The sequence below is a fragment of the Tenrec ecaudatus genome, chromosome 2 (assembly GCF_050624435.1).
Source record: "Tenrec ecaudatus isolate mTenEca1 chromosome 2, mTenEca1.hap1, whole genome shotgun sequence".
Classification (NCBI taxonomy): Eukaryota; Metazoa; Chordata; class Mammalia; order Afrosoricida; family Tenrecidae; genus Tenrec; species Tenrec ecaudatus.
The window spans coordinates 188337296-188359251 of NC_134531.1; the positions used below are offsets into that span (position 1 = coordinate 188337296).

A 21956-nucleotide genomic window follows, 5' to 3' on the forward strand; every position below is an offset into this window, starting at 1 on the left:
TCTTCCCCAATTCACTTTCCATCCCATTTGCCAAAGTGATTTTAAAATTCATACTCAGTTGTGTCAGTCACTATCCTTCATAGCTCCCTGGTACTTCCAATCAACCCTTTCACCTGACACCCATGTGCCCTCTCCAGGTTGCCCCGGTTACCTTCGTTTTCATTGCCATGAACACTCACACAGGGCTCTCTCTGCAGGAACTGCTTTGCCTCCCTCCCTGTTCTTTCAGCCTTTGTTCAGACAGCACCTCCTCTGGAAGGCTCCCCCTCTCTTCTGCCCTGCCCTCTGGGCTGGCTTAGCTGCATCTTCCCAGCCGTATCATTCTCCCCAAATGCATCCTGTCGCCTGGTTCTCAGGAGAGCAGAGAGCGGTGCTGGTCAAGATGCGCCCTGTGCGCCTAGCCCCCACCTTGCCGGGGACTAGGTTTTCAGCCTGTCTCTCCTGTCAGGTACACGATGGGCTTTGGAATACTTGGTACCATTTCCATTCTCAGGAAAACCTGGGGAAAGCATTCTTGAAAGCATGGAAAGGAGGCCAGGAAAATCAACTGCATTTGCAATTGCAGAAGGTGAGAGAAAGCGTGACTTGCAGAGCCGGACTGAGCACTTTAATGGAGGGGGAGCCACCTTCCATTGAAATGCCGACTCCAGGCCGGTCCCAGGCTCCAGCCCACCAAACCGGTCCATCACCACCGCTCACTCAAGGAACCCAGGAGCCCGCGTGCTGAGGAAGCCTTTGCAGCAGATCATGTTTGGGCCGCTTTGCAGTGATTTTACAGTTAACTCTCCGCGCTCTGAGCTGCCTCCTTCAATCGATGGAGTGGAAGGCCCGAGTCCAGGCAGGAGAGGGCACTGTGAAGGCGTGCCTTCTGGACCGCCAGCACTGTGCTTGCTGCACTCATTGTCTCCTTCCACCTTTGTCACCGTCCCAGGATGGGGACCTTGCTTCCTGAGCCCCAGAGGAAAAGCCCATGATGGCCAAGGTCATACAGAGGAGACTGGAGGCATTTATTCTTGTCTTCGGATCTCTTTGAAGCTTCAGCTGCGGGGCTTCTAGAAAGCCTCGAATCAATTAATTTCTCACCGACTGCAAGTTTGCAAAAATGGAAACAAACAAATAAACACAGAACAGTAGCTGTGGAGTCCATTCTGAGTTATGACGGTGCCAAGCACATCCGAAAGAAAACCCTGCTTCCTATCCTCTTCCACAGGGATTTCAGTGGCCGTGCTGCTTGGAAGCTGATCACCAGGTCTTCCTTCTGAGACACATCTGCGTGGATTCAAACCTCTGGCCTTCCAGCGGCAGTCGAGTGCACGAACTCTATCTCTCAGGGACTGCACCCGCAGCCAGCCGTTCATGCTCATCGGTTCCTTCCAGCCACGGTTAAATGACCACTTTCTCCTCTTTGAAATGGGGATCCTGATAACCCCACCTGTCACCGAGGCGTGCCAGGAAGACCGAATGGAGATGCCAGGGCGATTGCTGGGGCCAGCGCTTGGCACACTGCAAGTACTCCACGCAGGTTAGCGCTCAGTAAATCATGCAGTCCGCCAGTAAGCTGCCTGAAGTCATTTCTGCAGAGAGACGTGGGTGTCATACGATAGAAGATGGATGAGACGAGTTAGGTGGCTCTTATTTACTTAGCTCAGATTTATCGAGCGCCAGCGTTAGCCAAGTCCTGGGTCGATGAAGGGGCCGCTGACATGGATCCTCCAGGCCTCCGCCCTCAGGGAGCAGATAGTTCATTCCAGATCTGGCACAGGGAGACTCTGACACCGGCATTTCCAGCAGGCTCCACATGGTTTCTCTCCACAGAGTCTGGAGCTAGGGACATTCCGAGCTCTGTGCGCACCCCAGCTCCCAAGCCCGTCCTGTTTTATGGTCCCTGTCCAGGCAATGGCGCTGGCCCGAAACCTGCCGCCTGCCCCACTGTGTGTGGGGAGCCCGGCAGTGGAGCTGGGGCCCCACAGAGAACATGAGGCTGCCCCTTCCACGAGTCACGGTAGCCACACATCCTGAGGGGGCCGCTGGGAAGAAATGGGAGGCGTTTCCAGTTGAAGGAACACCCCCACGCCCCGCTCCCCCCGCCCCACCCTGCAGGCGCTCGGCTGAGAAGGGGATCTCATTAGCTTCCTGGCTCTACTGTTGCTGGAGGCGTCCCATGCGCAGCCCATTGCCTATCGGGTGGGTTTCTCATTTTTGTCTCATCAGAATCATATCCAGCAGAAGGGTGCTTTTGTAGCTGGGAGCCAATGAGTGGGTAGACCCAAAGGCCTGGTTTCAGGCACGGGCAAGTTCACTAGGGCTCATCTGGATGAACTTAAGCCAAATTCTCAGTCACCCCCCTCTGGCAGTGGCGGGCAGGAAGTTCCTGGGTTCACAGGGGATGCCCTAAGGAGGATATCTAAACCAGTGCCATTGCTGTTAGCTGCCGGCGGGTTTGCCTCCCTGACCCAGGCTGACTCCGCAAGCAATGCCCGCCATACAGCGCTGCCCAGTCTGACAGCATCCTGTGGTCCATTGCCAGTGGGACCTCTGTGGCCCATAGGGTTTTCTTTGGCTGATTCTTTCAGGAAGAAATTGATTGCCAGGCCTTTCACCTTGGTCTGTTGAGGTTGATAGCAGCACCCAAGCCTTCATAGACAGATGGGTGCTGGTTGGGCATGAGGTGTATTAGTGGATATTAAGCCCTGGTCTCCTGAATGGTAGGTGGAAATGCTACAATCTCACCACCATTGCCCTCCTACCTACACACCCTTTTGCTATCATAATACTCAGTTAAAATCATAATTACTGGGGCAGTAAGCAAACGGTCTGACCTGCCTGCTTCAAGGCATGTGGGTCAGATCTGTAGATGTAATCCATCCTGTAAAACTAGCAAATCTCACCTCATTGAGTTTCAAATGGTGCAACGTGTCCTGGAATGACCCTGGTAACCTTTGTAAGACATTCTTTTCTACTCTTGCGTCTTTCGTTTAAAATTTTTTCATTAGTCAAATATTTGTACTTTTTTTAATAATAAGTCTATTCTTTGGGTAGCAGAGGGGGAGGATGGTGAAGGTTTCGAGAGCCAATCGGGTTTCCATTCGACAATTCATACACATTTTGTTGCATGCCGTGGATTGCCATCCCCACAATGCAGCATCGCTCATCCTGCTTCCTCCTGGATTCCCTGTTTTCAAGTCTTCTCCTTTTCTAATGCTTCTGGACATCGTCCTTGGGAGAAAACTGCCCTTTTGGTCTGAAATGGCTGATTATTCTAAAGTGTGTGTACCTCTATCATGTTATTATTCCCCTTATAATCCTGTCTAATGTTGGATTGAAAATTGAGCCACACGTGTGACTTCAGGTCCAGCCCTAAAGAGTGACTATGGGCCATAGTCCTGGGGATTTCTGCCAGTCTCTATGATCAAGAAGCATGGTCTCTTTTATGATCCGAGGGTTTTGTTTTCACACTGTACCCAGTACCTTCTAATGTGACCGTTACAGTGAAGTTGGTAGTGGCAGCCAGATGTGAGGGCTCTCCAAACTCAAGGTGATGGACAAGGCTGCTATGGAAACTCCAGGACTCTTTCCAACAGCCCAGCCCAGAGAAAGGCTCTGTTGTGTTGAACACGGGTCAGGGAGAAGAGGCTGGAGCCTTGCATGGTGGGGCAAGCCTAGGAAACCCCCTCACCTTACTGAGTCTGTTTTCTCAAAAGCCTGATGGTGACTATAACATCTTGGTCCAATGGTTGTTGTGAGCCCTTAATAAAAAATGTGCATAAAGCACAGTGCCTGGCTGGTAGCAAGAGTTTGATTAATGCCAGGTCCTAATTGGAATTTGCATTCGTTTCCTAGGACTGAGCACAATGGACCACAGTAAATGGCTTTACACAACAGAAATGGAAGGTTCCCATAAAAGATTCTGGAAGGTTCTTGGGAAAGATCCATCTTTGCCTTTTCTAACTGCTGGTAGCGCCATGCATTCCTTGGCTTGTGCAGCATCATTTCCACTCTGTCTCTATCTTCACATGGCTGGCTTCCCTGTGGGTGTGATTCTTCTCTTTCATAAAGACAAACCATGTTAACTAAACTAACGACATCTATGAAAAATCTGTTCACAAACACGGTTACCTTCCCAGGTCCCAGGGATTAGGACGTAGGTCTGTGGAAGACACGATCAGAGCACACCAGAAATGTTTTGTGCATGTGCACGTGGGCACCTTTATCTCCTACTCTTCCATAGACACTAGTTGACCCAGATGCCCATTCATGTCAACCGTGAGTGGCTGTGCAATCACCCCACGCTGGCCACACTTCCCACCTTACCTTCCACCTGCTCACCTTTCTCCTGGGCCAGATGGGGTCAATCCTCATTTTGACTTGACCTTGAACCCATCAGTTTTGAAACTTTCATTTTTTCTTTTCGGTTTTTAGAGATGATTACAATTTATTATTTTTATTATAAATCATTTTATTCGGGGATTTTACAGCTCTTATAACAGTCTATGGACTTCAATTGTATCAAGCACATTTGTACATATGATGCCATCATCATTTTGAAAACATTTTCTTTCTACTTGAGCCCTTGGTATCAGCTCCTCTTTTCCCCTCCCTCCCCTCCCCTTCCACCCCGGTGAACCCTTGATAAATGATTATTATTTTCATGTGTTCCACTGTACTCTGTCTCCACCCACATTTCTGTTGTCTATCCCCCTTGAGGGGGGTCAATACATTGATCTTTGTGATTGGTTCCCCTTTCTCCCACCTCTACCCCACCTTCTTCCTACTCTCATGGTATCACTACTCCCATTACTGTTCCTGAGAAGTTTATCTGCCCTAGAATCCGTGTCAAGAGCTCTTATCTGTACCAGTGTACATATTCTGGTCTAGTCAGATTTTTAAGGTAGAACTGTAGAACTGTAGAACTGGTGTGTGTGTGTGTGTGTGTGTGTGTGTGTGTGTGTGTGTGTGAAAAAGCATTGAAGAATTAGAGGAATGTTGAGTGTTTCATTGGTGCTATACTGCACCCTAGTTGACTCGTCCCTTCCTTGTGACCTTTCTGTGAGGGGATGTCCAATTGTCCAATTGTCTATAGATGGGCTTTGGGTTTCCACTCCAAGAACTTTATTTTCTATAAAATAAAATGAAAAGACAAAGTTTACAAGTCTCTTGAAAGGCTTAACATGACCAAGTGAAAGAAGGCATTGCTTGTGTCAGCTGCCCCCAATCAGAAATTGGGACATTCCACTTGAATGTAGAGATCCCTGCTCTTTCTTTAAATCCTTAGGCAACTGAGCTACCTTCTGCCCTTGACAGCCACCATCTGGGTGGGGCAGCTGAGACAACCTCCTCTTCCTTCAGTGCCTAGTCCACCTGCTACCTCACCCCGAGCCCTCATCCCTCCTTATGCTTCTGTCTGGTCCCTGCTGCAAACAGTAGGTGATCAGGAAAGGCTGGTTCCAGCAGCACATGCTTGAGTCTCAGTTTCCCACCTGCATCTGTGCTTGCCCAGCCAGCTTTATAAAGATGCCGCTCACCATCGTGGACTAGCCTTGGCGCCTTCATCCTGTGTGGGGCTCACTGTTAACACCCTTCATTTCCTCTGGCCCACACTGAATGATGATGGGAACTTTTACAAGAAACAAACAAACAAACAAACCCAACACTTCCAGAGGACCAACGATTTATCCCTGACACTGGCAGGGCCCTCAGATGCTCGCTCGTGTTTTGTTTCTAATGATTATGCCAACAGCACATTACATTTGGGAATGAGTTACTGCTTTGGAATGAGCCGATTTAAATTGCGCTCTTTCTCTTTCAAGGGCTGCACTGATAGGAATGAATCCCTGGCTCTTTATCCGTCCTTCCGTGATCAGGCTCCCACACCACCCCTGCTTCCCCTGGGGAGCTGTGCTCTCTGGATTCTGAAAGGGACTCTTGAATTATGACTGCCATAAAGTTTGAGGCTGCAGATGTTTCATTTTCCCTTCAAAAGGCAATTTACTTAGCAGGATTCATTGGGACCCTGGGAAACGGGCTTCTTTCATATGGATCATTCTCCACCTCATCCCCTCTACCCCCCTACCCCCCACCCCCCATGGGGAGCTGACCCGAGTGTGGTGCTGCAATCATTTGGGCTTGCAGAAGGGCGAGGCTGTGAGTTCCATGGAGTCGGTTGTGACAAGCATAGGGACCTTCTGTACAGCAGGAGCACACATAGCCTGGCGATGGGAGAGAAGCTTTGGGTCCCCAACAGCCCCTCCAGGAGCAGCCACTGGGAAAGCAGCGGAGGGCATGGGATAGCCTTTGGGTTCCACTGGGCTTCAAGCCCGAGTGTAGTCAGTCCTTGTTTGCATCCCAGCCCCATTGCTGGGGCTGACAGCCAGCAGCCCTGTAGGGAAGGGGCCCACTGTCCCACCATGTTTCCACGGCTCCACTCTTCGTGGAAACATACAGCCACAGCTTTCTCCCCTGGATTGGCTGGTGAGTTTGAACTGCCAACCTTTCGGTTAGCAGCCCAGCACTTTCATCACTGTGCCGCTGGTACCCTTGTTATTTGAGGACCCTTAGGAATCTGAGTTAGCCCCTCTGGATCTCAAGTTCTTGCCCCGTCAAACAGGAAACATGATAAGAACTACCTGATAGTATTCGTTTTAAACATTATTATTCGTCACCCCCAAATGACAGTGACGGGGCAGTGTTTGGGGACATGGGTGCTGCTGCAGGAGCACCCTCACCTTCCAGGTGGAAGATTTGGATTCCATTCGTGGTCAGTGTACCTCACGCAGAGCCGCCACCGGGCTGCCAGTCGAGGTTTGTGTGTTGGTTCTGGATTCGGCAGAGGTTTCAGACCAGGCAGACGAGGCAGAAAGGCCTGGCCACCTGTTTCTGAAAATCAACTCATTGAAAGCCTGTGCCTCTCAGAGATCTGTTCAGCATCGGACCATGGGGGGTGCAGGACTGCGCAGTGCTTGACTCTGGTTACGGGGCTGACTGAACCATAACAGGAGACAATGATGTGCAATAATTTCTAATGTTCATTGCAAGCCTTCCCAATGCGAAGGCGGGGTGGAAAGGGGGAACCCATCACAAGGATCTACATAGAACCTCCTCCCTGGGGGGCAGACAACAGAAAAGTGGGTGAAGGGAGACGTCAGACAGTGTAAGACATGACAAAATAATAATAATTGATAAATTATCAAGGGTTCATGAGGGAGGGGTAAAATGAGGAGCCGATATCAAGGGCTCAAATAGAAAGAAAATGCTTTGAGAATTATGTTGGCAACAAATGTACAAATGTGCTCGGATGTATGTATGGATTGTGATAAGAGTTGTACGAGCCCCCAATAAAATGATTTTTTTAAAAAGCCTTCCCAATCCAATCATCCTGGGCTGAAGGAGCATGGGCCCTAGACAAAGCCAATTTTCTCTCTGGGAACCGACCCCACTAACCAAGGAGGAATGAAATGTAAACACGGGCAGCAGATAAGACCATGGACACATGACCACTCTTGGGGTCCATCCTGACATTTCCACCCAAGAGAGAGATAGTGTCTCCGTTAGCATGGTGCATTCCCCGAGCAGTGGTTTGCTGAACACGTCACTGTGTCAGACAAAGCTAGACAGGTCCTCTGGATCAACATCTCGGGGAGCTAGTGATCACCCCATTTTATGAATGGTGCCAGCCAGCCTGGGGCTACGACAGAACATGCCCCAAACTGTGTAGACAGAAAGGGGTGTTGTTGCAACCAGAGAGCGTGCCTGTCCTCTGTGCCTGCTCTGGTCCAGACCAGCGCTGGCCAGGAGGGACAGCCACCTTCGGCTGCGTCCAAACACTTCACAGCCCAAAGGACCAACGGCTTCTTATTAGGCCAAGCAGACCAAGGAAAACAGCACGTGCGTGTCTTTTGTTTTGATCACATGGCTCTCTCCTATTCATAGGTATGCATATGAGCCGGATGAATTCCAAGCAGGATAATGGGTTCATTAGTGTTTAATGAATGTAGTCTGCTTGCTGGGGAAAATGAAGTTCAAAGTATAGGAGCCATGGGATCGGAGGGCAGGGCCGGAAGAGTGAGACTACACATTCCTTCTGGCCGGATCCCAGGCAGGCCTCGCCTTGGGCCTCTCCCCCCCCCCCCCCACTGCTCGGGGCTTTGTGCAGTTTCACATCAGTGCCTCAGGTAGCTAGCTATCAGGGCCCCAATTTCTAGACGAGGAAACTGCTGTCCAGGGAATGTAATAGCAGTCCAAAGGGTAATGGGTCTGGGATCTAGTCACGGTCACGGTTACTTCTGGCTTCAAAGCCAAAGTCCTTGTCTGTCACCACCCACTGGCATCCTCTCCAACGTGTACATCGGGTGTCAGAGGCTGTGAATCGCTATGTGAGCGACTGTCACATCTTTCTCCCTCGGGTTTGGACTGTTTGTTGTCCCTTCCCCGTTTTTCTCAGAGTAGAGCTTCCTGTTGGGAAGCACCCATAGCTGCTGTGAGGCCATCTAAGGGTACGTCCAACTTACAGGTGGAACAGAGAGCACCTTCACTGAAACCCCTCCCCCTAAGGGCGAGCCAGAGGAGCTGGTGCGGCTGCGTGGGAGTCAGCGTATACTCACCCCCATGGACAGTGTGATAAGGGAGGGAGGGCTTTGAGGTGGCACCGGTGGTTTGTGCTTGGGTATGAACCGGAAGGTTGGTGGTTCAAACCCACTGGGAGGTGCCACAGAAGAAAGGCCTGGTGATCTACTCCCAAACACCATCCAGTGACAATGATCAGCTCCCTGACCAATCATGGGAATAGTGCAGAACTTGGGCCACACTTCATTCTATTGTGCGTGGGGTCCCCATATGTTGGGGCCAACTTGGAGGCTGCCGATACCAAGGAGAATCCCAGAGAAGGAGCCTACCTCTGCAGGGCAAGGACCAGCCAGTCCCAACTGTGATCCCCACCACCAGGGGACAGTGTGCGGCAGATGGCAGCAGAAGCTGTGTTTCTTCCTAATTTCGAGTAGCAGGATTTTCAAGGATGGCTAGGGGTAGGGGGGGGGGGGCGGCAGAGAGAGACAGGTGCCAAAAGAGATGGCCCTGCCCTTCCAGTGCAGAAAGAATCAATCTCATGCCCTCCCCCTAGCCCACGAGGCATGATGCTACAGCTGGGGTGTGGTGGGCCCTGGGCCCTGGGGGCAGGCAGGGCAAAGGGGAGGGTCGGGAGAGCCTGGAGCCGGCCTTTGAGACACAGCATTCTGAAAATGAGATGCACAGCCCCTCTCGTTGAGGGAGCCCGGGAAGGGGAAAACTCCAGCGTCAGCCCAGGTTTGGTGGTTTGCTCGGAGGCCAGGGGACTCAGCTTCTACTTACACTCACCATCATGCTTTATTATCGCAACCGGACGCCAAGCACAATCAGCCACAGGAAAAGGCTCCCGGGACAAAGTCAGGGGAAACCAGGGGACAGCTGCTGGAGTCCCCTCCCTGCGGAGTGCTCCGTTCCCCAGCCAGGAGTGGCGGCAGCACATTATCTACCAGGGAGCCTTGTTAGAGACTCCATGCCCAGAGTTTGCTTGTTTTTAATGAAGAGATTTTTCAGCACACCTTTATCGACATATTTCATAGCAATTTTAAACTTGTAAATTAGGTGGGGTTTACATCCACTGTGTATTTCACAGTTTATAAACTACTAATTAACCCCCTGAGAGCTTACCCTTCCCCCTTCTTGATTTCCTGTCTCCCTCTTGTGGGCCACCAGTCGTCCTTTCACCCAAGTTAGTTGCCGGTAACTGTCTAGCCCATTGCTTGATCCTGCCAGACGTTGGAACCCTCCTAAGTCGTGCCCTCCAGTCGCAGTGGCCTCCTCTTTCACTCAGCGCATGCCCTCTGGGTCCACCCATGTCATGAGGTGGCCTGTGGTCTCATCATTGCTTTTTAGTGATGCGGAGCATTTCATTGTGTTCACACACCAATGCGTTGTCTTCTGTTCTTCTACTGACATGCCCAAGGTACTTACTCAGCCTGACCACAGAGGAAGCCCATGCCTGGCACCTAACCGAATCCTGGAAGGAAATCAGGTGTTCGGCACAAACCATATTATTTATGCCATCAGTGTGGGCACCAGGCGCCCCCGTTCCCAGTTCTGGAATGGGGGAGACCCTGCCAGTGACCACATTCCCACCTTGCAAGTGGTCCATTGAAAGAGCAGCAGTCAGGCCTGCTCTGTAGCCCCTTTCCGTGAAACTGTCTTCAGAGTCTCCAGTAAACACAGAGTGGGCATGTGTGTCTGGGCGCATGTGTGCATGTGCAGGACGCATGAAGCGGTACAGGATCGGGTGGAAGTGCTTTCCTGTCCGAAGACAAAGGAAGCACATTTAGGAGGGGGCAGAAATCCCACCTGCTGTCTGCCTGCATTTCTCTCTCTCTCTCTCTCTCTCTCTCTCTCTCTCTCTCTCACAGACACACACACACACACACACACACACACACACACACACACACACACACACACACACCGCCCTCCGCTCCACTAGCTGTGGCCAAGAAGTTTCCAGCAGTGGAGCTGCTACTGGGGGATGTGTGTGTGTGTGTGTGTGTGTGTGTGTGTGTGTGTGATTGCAGTGCTGGCAGGCATGCACTGCCACTCTTGCAGGGAATACAGGAAGACACGGAGCAGTTTATCTGCCTCCGACCCCTGCTGACATGCCCAGCAGAGCCACACATTGGAACTTGGAGAAGACGATTTCTAATTTTCTAAACCAATTTTGCTGACCTGATTTTTTATAAAAAATCAATTCTTCTGCCAAGAAAGAGGATTGAGGAATGAACGTGGCTTAATGGAGCAGGCTATTTGGGCGGCAGGGCCCTGTCTCCAGGGAGATGCCAGGGCCAGCTCTGTCCAGACAGCGGATTGGCCGGGATGAAGTGAGCTGCCACTGAGTTCCCGGGACTGTAACCCGTACCTTTGCAGGTGACACACAACCCTGCTCTAGGTGGGTCTCTGGGCGGGGCAGAGGTGGGTGGGTTTGGGTGAGGGCACCAAGGGACAGGCTCTGCCCAGAGCAACATGAGGGAGAGGCTGGTTTCTGGAGCCTCGGAGCCCCACCGGAGAGGCCTTACTTAGAGGAAAAGTTGTGTGTGTGTGTGTGTGTTCGAGCACTCGTGCGGTGTTCCTGAGGATGTGTCAGTTGATACAGGGAGGTAGGGGCTAGCTGGAGAAGACAGTGCAGTCCCGGGGAAAGAAACGAGTTTTAATCCAGACAGACCTGCTTCTCGGTCTGGCTCCTCCTGATGGGCTGAGCCTCCTGACAATGTGCTCAACTCTCCCAACCTCACTTTCTCCCTCTGAACACCAGGAAGGGTAACATGCTCTCTCGCTAGGCTTCGGGGTGAGATCCAGTGAGGCAATCTGTCTAGTACCAACGGAAGCACCTGGTGAGCGTGGGATGCTAGCCCCTGGCCGCTCCCCATGAAAAGCCAGAAGAACAGTGGTGACGGCTTAGGCCGCTAGCCACACGGCCAGCAGTTGAAAGCACCGGGTGCTCCTCTGGAGAAAGCTGGGGCTTTCTCTGCTCATAGAGAGTTATAGCCCGGAGAGCCGCAGGGGCAGCTCGCCCAGGTCCCATAGGGCTGCTATGAGTCGGCATGGGCGTGATGGCAGCGAGGGTGGTTTGGGAGAACACCTCAAAGCGTGTTGGAATGCTGCTCTCTGGGTGTGGCAGCAGACCAAGGGGTAGCTGAGTGCAGGGCTTGGCATCTGTCTGGTGTGGGTCTCCTAGACATCGCTGTCACTCCTCAGCCTTATGCCAGGGGACTGGAGTTGGGCAGGGTCACCAGCATGCCGAGAGGCAATGGGGGAGGCCTGAGCAGAGATGGTCCACGCAGAGATGCTTCGTCACCCATTTACATTAATCATCAGTAAGCCCCGTAGAGGAAAGTCTGCTGCGAAGGACAGGTCACAGGGACAGTGATACAAGGTAACACCAGTGGTCCTGGTGCAGAGGAAATAGTTAAACCGACCCCACCCCTAGTGACACACGGACTATGAGAGTCACAGCCATGGCGATGATGCCACCAAGCCTCCATTACCACTTTAGCTCGGCACAGATGGCACTTCTGCATTGGCCATCTTGGTGCGTTGCTGGCAGTTGGGTGTGGTGAGCATAATCAGTTAGGGCCATTGTACAGAGAGGCACATGGAGGCCCCTCTAAGTTCTGGGGTGGTCCCGGCCCAGCGTGTCAGCCTGGTCTGTATGGTCCTAAATGGTTGGAGGGGTGACGGGCATGGAAGCAAAGGAACCAGACTTCCACTGGGATGCATGCGCGTGCTAACAAGAATCAAGAAGCCAGTATGTGAAAACGGCAGTTGTTTGGCGGGTGTTTTCCCTCTTGGGTTCCCAGGGTCATTTTTGTCTAAGGCAACCATTTTGAATAAAATGTGAAGTTTAACAGAAGCAGGCAATATGAAGGAGGGTCAGGCAGCTGGGCTTCTGAGTTCAGTAGGACAAAGCCCAAATCCTTCTCCTGCCCCTGGCTTCTGCAGAGGTATCCTCATTGCCCTTGACACACCATCGGTCAAACAGGCACACCCATACGTCCTACCGATGTGAAACGGTGGGATGCATGTAGGCCCTCTGCTTGGGCTCACAGAGTTGGGGGCTGTGATTTGTTGGACATATGCCACGAGCCAGGCCCCTCCTGGGTGCTTTCCATGCACACACTCATTCACACTTACAATAGCCAATGGGAGGCAGCCATCTACACCAACCTGTTTTGAAGAACAGTAAGTGGAGGATTATAGAAGCCACAGAACTTGTCCAGGGTCACAGTGAGTAAGAGACTGAAATGGGCTTCCCTCCAGCCTAGACAGTCTCCCTGCTCCACCGCTGCTTGGTGCTGGGGAAATGTGGAGGTGTGGTCTAGGCTGGGCAGGATGTACTGAGGCTGGGATCCCCCTACACTTCCCACTCAAGTCCTATTGTCAGGCTCTTTGGGGTCAAGCCAGGAACAAAGCGCCTGGCGGCCTAATTCTGTCTCTGGTGGTTCCGGCTGCCACATTCGAAAGCTGAATGGATGTCAGGCACTTCTATGTTATCTCTGCATCATTTGCTTTCCCCGGTGTGAGTGCTTCGATTGCACCGAGCTTCCCAGGGCTTGCCATCTCCATAAAGGGGCTGTTGACTGGGCGTTGTGGTGCTGGGCGCGGCAGAATATGGATGTTGGTGAGGGTCTTGTTTCCTGGAGTGACGAGGGGCCTTCATCAGCAGCACCCTGGCTCGGCAGGCCCTGGCTGGATCCTTGCTATTCTCCACTCCCTTCCTAACTCCCGAGGTTCCGGAGTCAGTGGGGCCATGTCCTCTTAGAGCGTGTTTATATTACACCTCGCGCATGGCGTCTTCATTGTACTCCTGCAGGCACAGGGTGCGCCTGGACAGGGGGGTGATGTGTATCTCCTGCTAAAGCAGAAATTAGGTCTGAAGGATTTAGAATCAGATTCCAGAGCTCCAATCTGCCTCTACTACTTCAATAACCTCGTGGTTGCAGACTCATTCTGGAAGGCCCCAGTGCCCGAGTTTCACCATTGTGAAGTGGGGGTATTAATGAGCCCGTGTACTATCTTTGGATATGTTGTCAGGAGAGACCAGTCCCTGGGCAAGGACATCGTGCTTGGTAGAGGGACAGCGAAAGAGAGGAAGGCCCCCAGTGAGGTGGACGGACCCAGTGGCTGCAACAATGGGTTCAAATGTAAGCACGCGTGTGAGGCTGGCGCTTTGGAGGCATGTAAGGAGGAATGGAGTAATAACATGGATAACTGAAGTGGCTGATATTTGTAAAACATCTTCCAGGGTCTGTGCGAGGGCTTTATATTAGTTTCCTAAGGCTTACAATCTAGGTGACTTCAAACAATAGAAATGTATTCTGCAGCAGTTCTGGATGGCAGAAGTTCAAGGTCAAGGCATTGGGAGTGTTGTATCTGGAAGCTCCAGGGGAAGATCCTTCTTTAGCCAGTTTCTGGTGGCTCCAGACAGCTCTTGGCTTGTGGCTGCATCCATTCCCACCTCTGTCTTCCTCTTCACAATCCCACCTCCTCTTCCATCTGTCTTCTCCCCTGTATGTCTTTATAAAGCCTCTTTTATTGGATTTAGGGCACACCTGCATAATTCAGAAAGTGCCCTGGTGGCATGGTGGTTATGAGTTGGGCCATTAACCGCAAGCTCAGCAGTTCCAAACTCCCGTTGCATCCTCCGGAGAAAGAAAGGGTTTTCCAGTCTTGTGAAGAGTTACAGTGTCTGAAACTCACAGGGGCAGTTCCACCCTGTCTTACAGGGCTGCCGAGTCCACATGGACTAGAGGGCGGCAGTTTGGGGGCTTGCATGATGCAGGGCATCTTATTTTAGATTTCCCTTTCCCCTCCCTTCCCGGAGGCTCTGTCCCAGCGTCCTGTGTGGTCCTCGGTTTATAATTATTTTTAGGTTCTTTGCTGGTTCATTGTCTGATTCCCCCCCCCCCCACTTACTGGGAGGCTTCTTGTGGCAAGAACTGTGCCATGCCGTCATATCAGGCTCACGGCCCTTTGAAGACATGGCATGCATGAAAGGACCGGGGAATGAGTGTGGGAACAGGCAGGAAGGTGGGGAACAGGGAGGGTATTTAATGTGGTGAGGATCACTGCGCCAAGGAAACACTCAAATCCAATATCGGAGAATTAACAAGTTGTTTATTTCTAGTCCTGCGTTGTTAAATTCAAGAGGTGAAACCAAGGGCTTCAGAGCATCTCCGAGGACTAAGGTTATATAAACCGAGTCAATAAATATCGATGTGGAGGCTGGCTTTCCTGCGTGCTGGGCTCTGGAGGGAAGTGGGGGTTCTCTGCCTGGAGCTTAAAGCCACCCCTTCATAGCAGGGACTTCGATGTGGGGATTAAACTAGGAGGGGCGGGGCGGTGGGGACAGGGAGGTGACTCTCACTCCCCATACCCACCTGGAGGGGAGAGGAAGCTCTGGGGGGTTGGGGGGCAGGACCAAGTCAGTGAGCTCAGGGGTGAATGCGGAGGGTTGCCTGAATTCAGGAAAGTGCGGGCTGTGGACGTGGAGAACAAAGCGAGCCCCAAGCAAAGCGGAGCAACCCCCCAGTTGCCTGCAGGTCAGGTGACTCTCCCTGCTGACAACACCCACGTGTGTCCTCAGTGGCTGGTTTTTCAGAAGCAGATAGCCAGGCCTTTCTTCCAAGTCTCCAAGGTGGATGGGCTCGAACCTCCGAGCAACCCACCACCCAGGGACTCCACTCACCTCTTAGACCTTCTCAGATGGCTGGCTCCTTTCCCCCACTGCTCACCCCTACCTCTCCTCCATCTGCCATTACATAGACTTCCCCTCCCAGCAGCAAGCCTGCAGGACAGAGCAGAACTGCTGCACGGATTCCCCGGGCTGTAAATCCCTAGGAAGCCGCTCTCCCATGTGGCTGCTGGTGCGTTCCCAGCTTTTCAGCCCACAGCCGAGCACTGGTACCATGGTGCAGTGAAGGCTCCTTCCCACGGGTCACCCCAATGGATCACCAGCCCCCACCCTGGTCCCCCGACACCTCACCTGTACTGCCCAGAGACCTTGCTCCAAAGCATCCTTCTGATCGTGTGCGTTTTCCCTCTCAGAGCCTTCGGGGGCTCCCTGTTGCTGCCTTTGGGCTGCATCAAGTCCAAGTTTCTGAGACTGATCCTTTATTAAACCTGGTCTCTTCCCACCCACCCCAGCCCCAGTCTCCGTCCCCGCACGTCGCGTGTTTACCCTCTGGGCCCACCATGCCAAACCCTGTCCGGTGTCTAGGCTCAGCCCTCTTCTCTCCAGCTTCTATTGACTGGCAGGGTGAGTTCCTTTGCTCAGGACGTTCACGCTCCTCCTCCTGCGACATCCTTTACTCTTCTAAGGAGTCACCCTCTGTTGTCACCTCCTCTGTCCCTGCCACGGAGTTCCAGCAGAGCCCGGGGGGCAGTGTCCCTGCCCATGGCTTTGAATGAGGACTGGCAGGGCTGCAGTTGGGTGGAAGGTTACATCAGGAGAAAATAGTCCCCGGTGGCCAAGAAGAGGTTGGGAGGCCTGGGCAGGGCAGGAGCAGCTAGGGGCGCAGAGGCTGAGCAGCCCCCAGTGGTAGACAGCAGGGGGAGGGAAGCAGCAGGGGAGGAACATTCTGAAGTCAGAGGGAAAGTACTGCACTCTCACAGCGGGCAATGGAAACGCCAGTGGTGAAGAGAAAGCGCTCTTTGGCGCCCCACTTCAGTGGTGCCCCGGACACAGGTACACTGCCATGCCTCTGCCTGCTGTCATGGGGCCATTGGTGCCTTTTTTTGGCAGGCAGTGCTCTGCCACCCCTCCGCTGCCCTCTGGAGTGGCCTCATTGCTGTTAAATGCTACGGACTCGGTTCTGACCCACAGAAACCTTATTCGTGTACAAGAGCAGAGGGGAACACCGGCCAGCCCTGCGCCATCCTCCCAATTGTTTCCACGTTCGAGCCCATCGTTTCAGCCGTGTGTCCATCTATCCCACGGATGGATGGCCTTCCTCTTTTTTGCTGACCCCTTTACTTTATGAAATTAGATGTCCTTCTCCAGGGACTGGGTTCTTCCAGCAACACCTTCAGAATTCCTGAGATCAAATTTAGCCAGTCGCGAATCCAAGGGCGCTTTCTCACTATGTTTCCTCCACAATTGTCGCTGTGTGTTGATATAATTTTAAGGCAGCATGGGTAGATTCTGCTGCTGGGCAGGATGTGGAGGGTCGTGGGGGAGGAGAGAGAGGCCGGGATGACATGATGGTAAGAGCTTTGATCTCAGTGGAGGCAGAGGTGGACTTGACCTTTCTAGGGATGGGGAAGATGCAGCTGGAGCGGGCAGGAGAGGAGAGACTCAGCCCGCATGTTGTGTTTCGGGCGTCTATTAGATGCCAAGTGGAGGAGAAATAAGCAGTTGGAAATCATCTGAGTTTGTAATTAAGCAGTGGGAGTGGGGCTGAAGGCAGTAAACATCTTAACTAATGGCTTAATGATCACCCTCCCCCCCCCACTTGCACACACACCTCCAGTTAGCTGGAACAGTAAAACAAGGGGAGGGGGTTACATGGAGGGGAGTCCGGGGGACCTCAAGGGTAGTTCACAGAAGCGGGAAACTGTGGCCTACAAGTGTGCTTGTTCCAGGTCAGCGACCTAGCTGAGGCCAAACCTGTTCTTCAGCCCCCAGCCCCCGACTCTCTCTATCAGATCCTCTGTCTCTGCTCACTGTCCTTGGATGGGAGCGGCAGGCTGTGGCTGATGTGCCTCTCCATTCTGTCTCCCTGCAGGTCACCATCCTGGTCAGCCTGGCCCTAGCTTTCCTCGCCTGCATTGTGTTCCTGGTGGTTTATAAAGCCTTCACCTACGACCACAGCTGCCCGGAAGGATTCGTCTATAAGGTAAGGGGCTTGTGCCAGGTTGAGTGACTCAGGCCACCGTCAGTTTTGATTGGAGGGCTTGCCAATGCCTCTTGTTCCTTGGCATCTATGGGCCCGGCAGCCTCCCTGCAGTTTGTTTGAAATATCGCATGCAGGAGGCCCTGGCTGTTACAAATGCTTAAGCGCTGGGCTGCTAACCAGAAAGTTGTTGGTTTGACTCCATGGCAGTGGGTTTTGGGGTTTTGAGAGGCACCTTGGAAGAAAGAGCTGGTCATCTCCTCCGGAAAAGCCACAGATGAGAACACTTTGTGGAGTGGTTCTGCTCTGCAACACGTGGGCTTGGCTTTTGGTTTTATGTATCTGGTCAAGCTTTTATGAAGCATAAATCCACCCTGAACATTTTTCCTGAAAGAAAGTCCTCATGATCTTCTAAAAGATCACCCACACCCCCAAAACCCAAAAACAAAACTCCAAACTCTTCACCATTGATTCGACATGAACTCATAGTGATCCCATAAGCTAGGGAAGAACTGCCCCTGTGGGTGTCAGAGACTGTCACTCTTTACAGCAGTAGAAGCCCCATCTCTCTCCCAAGGAGCACATGGTGGTTGTGAACTGCTGACTTGCAGTTAGCAGCCCAACACATAACCACTGTGCCACCAGAACTCCCTCTGAAAGATCACAGCCATTGCCAATCCCATGGCGCCACACATGTCTTCTCAGACACCCATAGGGCTGCTATCCATTGGAATCAACTTGACCAGAAGAAGTTCTCTTGATAAGAATCAAATACACCTTCAGTCTCAATGGCTTAGCCTAATCGAGATGTATTTATCTCCGTAGTTCTCACTTACTCACTCACTCGCTGTTGCCCAGGGCTGATGCCAATGACTGACTTTGGGTCCTTCGGGACCCCAGGCTCTTCAATTCTGGGGTTCTGCTTTCTTTCAGGGAAAGTTTGCCCAACCACAGCATCACTGACATCCTTCATTGGAAGGGGGTGGGTGGGGCCTGTACATAATGGGATGCTTAGCAGCATCCCCAGCCTCTTCTTACTATAGAGCGACACCATCCTGCCTGATGATCCCAGTTGTAACCAACAGTGTCTCCCGACCTGCCAGCTGTCCCTTGGGGGAAAAGCCCCCCTGTGGTGACAGTCACTACGCTAGGCCCTGGGAGCCAGGAGCAGCCCCCCATTAGGCAGTAGATAGGCAAAGACAAGATGTTCCCACTTCTTATTACTTCAGAACAGATGGCATGGGTCACCTTTCCCTTCTATTCCACTGGCTACTAAGAGTCCCATAATCCCTGCCAGGAGGGACTGGGAAGTGTAGTCCCTGTCCCAGGCAGCTGCCCTCGCACAATGGCCCCGCACAGTGGGAGAACAGTAAAACTGGTCGGCCAGCTGGCCATCTCCACTACATCTGGCCAGCCTTCCATCCGAAGTCAACTGCTTTACTTGCAATTCTGACTTTACTCCTCACCTCGGAGGGTGCTTTAGCCAGGAAACCAAGAAAGGGACCTGAGGCTCCGAGAAGAGATGCGACTTATTCCAGGGCCATTGACTTAAATTGTACTCCTTAGAAGCAGAGCCTGTGATGGAGATTCTCATGCCAGTGATTGATGGACAGAGAGCCTTCAGGAGGATCCTGGGAGAGAGGGAAGCAGGATGGGCCAGTGAGGAAGCATCGGGGCCACTTGCCATATATGAAGGCCAGCCTGAGCCTGCTCCTGTAGCCTGAAGCACAGCCCAGGGTCATCCTGCCTTGAAGCAAGGGGCTTTCGGATTTTCTTGCCTAGCATTGCTCAGTCCTTAGCTTTTGGCATCCCTGGGAGAGAGGGCACACAACCTGTAAGTCATGTCTCAGGGAGGTGGCTCCCTGAGGTTGCAGGCAATGCCCCAGGGAAGCAATTGGGGATGAGCAAATAAGACTGATACTGAGCTTCTAGTTTGGTACCAAGAGCATCCCCCACAGCCAGGGAGCAGAGATGCTTGGCTTTGAGTCAGTATCAAAACCAGGTTCTTCTCTTCCAGGGTCAAGTAAGTGCAGGTGTGATGGTGGTGCTGGTGCTGGTGTCGGGGAAGGCGTGGCCCCCAGATGACTGGCTGTGGCTCCCAGGCAGACCAGCTGCTCTGCAGGGGAGGCCGCTGAATTCCCACTGACTCCCTCTCCTTCTTCCACAGCACAAGCGCTGCATCCCGGCCTCCCTGGATGCGTACTACTCATCCCAGGACCCCAACTCCAGAAGCCGCTTCTACACGGTCATCAGCCACTACAGTGTGGCCAAGCAGAGCACCGCCCGGGCCATCGGGCCATGGCTGTCCGCGGCCGCTGTCATCCATGAGCCCAAGCCGCCCAAGACCCAGGGCCACTAGAGGTCTACCCCAGCCAGAATGGGGGTGGAGAGGGGTCCCTGGTTGGCTGAGTCAAGTTCCAGTTACAAGACAACACTGTACTCCTGGGATGTGGGGGAGGGGGAGGGAGGGAGTGGGTGGGATGGGGTGGGGTGGGAGGCACTCATTGAAGCTGTCGTGCACTGAAGTTGTCTGAATTGGTATTTCTTTCTGTCCCTTGGTATCGTTGATCCGTCCCAGAGTCAGGCTCATGTACAAAGGCATGTCTTGTGTTGACGGTTCCCATGTAAGATATTTTCAAAGCCCTGCTTATTCTGTGTTAGGAAAGTGAGAAAGCAGAAAGGAAAGAAAGGCGACCAACAACAAAGAGAACCTGCACCCCGACCCAAACAGAACATTTGCCCGGCCCAGCGAAGACAAGGCAGAGGGGAGGCTGGGGGCCGGGACTCCGGGTGTCTTAGCTGAGGAATTGCCGGTGGGTCTGGAGGGCTGGGAGCCAGAGGCCTGGCTCTTTGCTTCCCCGCTGGGGAGTTAGACATGGCCAAGCCGCAGAGGAAGCCTCCTGCCAGCATCGACAAGCCCAGGCCACGCACAACCCAAAGGAACATGACCTGGCCTCTGGCACATGCGCTGTGAAGGGGCCCCTCCCTAGAGCTGGGCTGGTGCACCAGCGTGCACACCCACACGTGTGGTCCAGAGGTGCCGCATTGAGAACTGGGCAGATTTGCTTTGGTCTTATCCTGCGCCCCTAGATTGACACCTGCCTATTGCCCTTCCTCATGAAGGGTGGAAACGGAGAGGCGAGCAGAGTGAGGGCAGGAGGCTCAGGACGGCAGGTGATAGGTGACGGCTGGGCTCTAAGCGCAGGCGCTCAGCTTCACACAGGACGTTGTTTCCTGTTTCCCAACGTGCTAGGAACAGTCGCACCCACCGTCAGAGTCAGACTAGAACCAGGAAGCTCAAGGGACTGCCAAGAAGGCCCGAGGGATTGGGGTGCCACGAGAGCCAATCATTTCTAAAGGAATTGGGGTGCCAGGGCGGGGGAGGGGACAAACCACCAAAAACGAAAATAAAGGACCTGTCTTTGCCCACTTAGCTGTGTGGGCAGGGCACATGTGTCTAAGCACTGCGACCTGGCAGCAGAAGTGTCTAGAGGCCCTGGCAAGGTGGCAGCGTCACTGCCCTGGACCAATGCAGACCACCCTGTGGTTCTTACACGGTGTGTCAGGCAGGTCCATTCTGTGGGGTGTCGGCATCAGGCCAAGCAGGACCAGAACCAACTGGGTAAATTGGTCATTGGAAATGCAGTCTCTGGGCATTTTATTTTGTGACTTGCTGTGTTGCCGAAACCATCACACCCAACTGCTGGGGAACAAGACTAGTCTAGCTCAAACTATCCTGCCAACTGCTCTCATCTGGTTTTCCTCCCTTCTCCTACACTGCCCAACCCCTGGGATCACCTGTAAATTCATTTGCCACCTGAAGCGGAGTAACAAGTTGTCCGTAGTCAAGCCGCTGAGCGCTTTATAATTTTGTGGTGTATTTTTTTTGTCCGTAGGTAGCAGAGGCTGGAGTATTTTTTGGTGTAATTCTTGACATTTTCTGACAGGAAACAAATAAAGATAGATGTGTCTAAGAGTCTTGACTTGCTGTTGCCACATTCCTTACCTGCTTCTCCGCCAGTCTGCAGGGGAAGGTGCTGGGTGCGGGGGGCGCGACAGTTCCAGAGGGCAGAGTGCTGTGCCAGGCTGGGCCTGGGACTTGGCTGTGGGAGCCTCTGGCCTCTGGCAAATGAGACCGTAAGCACGGGCTACAAATAGCGTCTGGCTGCCTTTCCTGCAGGCAGCATCCTGCATCCTGGGGGCATCTGTTGAGGTCCTTCTCAGGATGGGAAGATGTGCTGGGCACAGGCAACAAATGATAAAGGTCACCTACACCCCAGTCTGGAGTCCTGGGTCAGACTCCTGAGGGGGAACAGACAGCCGCAAGACAAGAGCCAGGCCAGGCGACAGATACAGCTGGCCATCGGGGGGAAGACAGCTAGTGGTAACAGGGGCCTCCTCCATCCTGAGCGCAGGGCGTACTTATCACAGCCTGGCGGAGTCCCGGGGTCTTGCCAATGATTCCTGGACAGGTTTGAAGTTTGAGTCTGCCCGAAGTACCTCACCAGAAAGACTGGGGGATCTACTGCTGCAGAGTCAGTTACTGGAAAATCT

General features: G+C 52.9%; 1 protein-coding gene across 1 annotated transcript in view; it reads left to right on the plus strand.

The window, feature by feature from the left end:
* NSG2 (neuronal vesicle trafficking associated 2) overlaps nt 1–19761 on the plus strand; it is a 61332-nt gene extending 41571 nt beyond the window's left edge. The window contains exons 3-4 of the mRNA XM_075543212.1: nt 17295–17405; nt 19570–19761. Of these exons, the coding sequence (XP_075399327.1) occupies nt 17295–17405; nt 19570–19761 (303 nt within the window). The remainder of the gene's footprint in view (nt 1–17294; nt 17406–19569) is intronic.
* The last annotated feature ends 2195 nt before the right edge of the window (nt 19762–21956 follow it).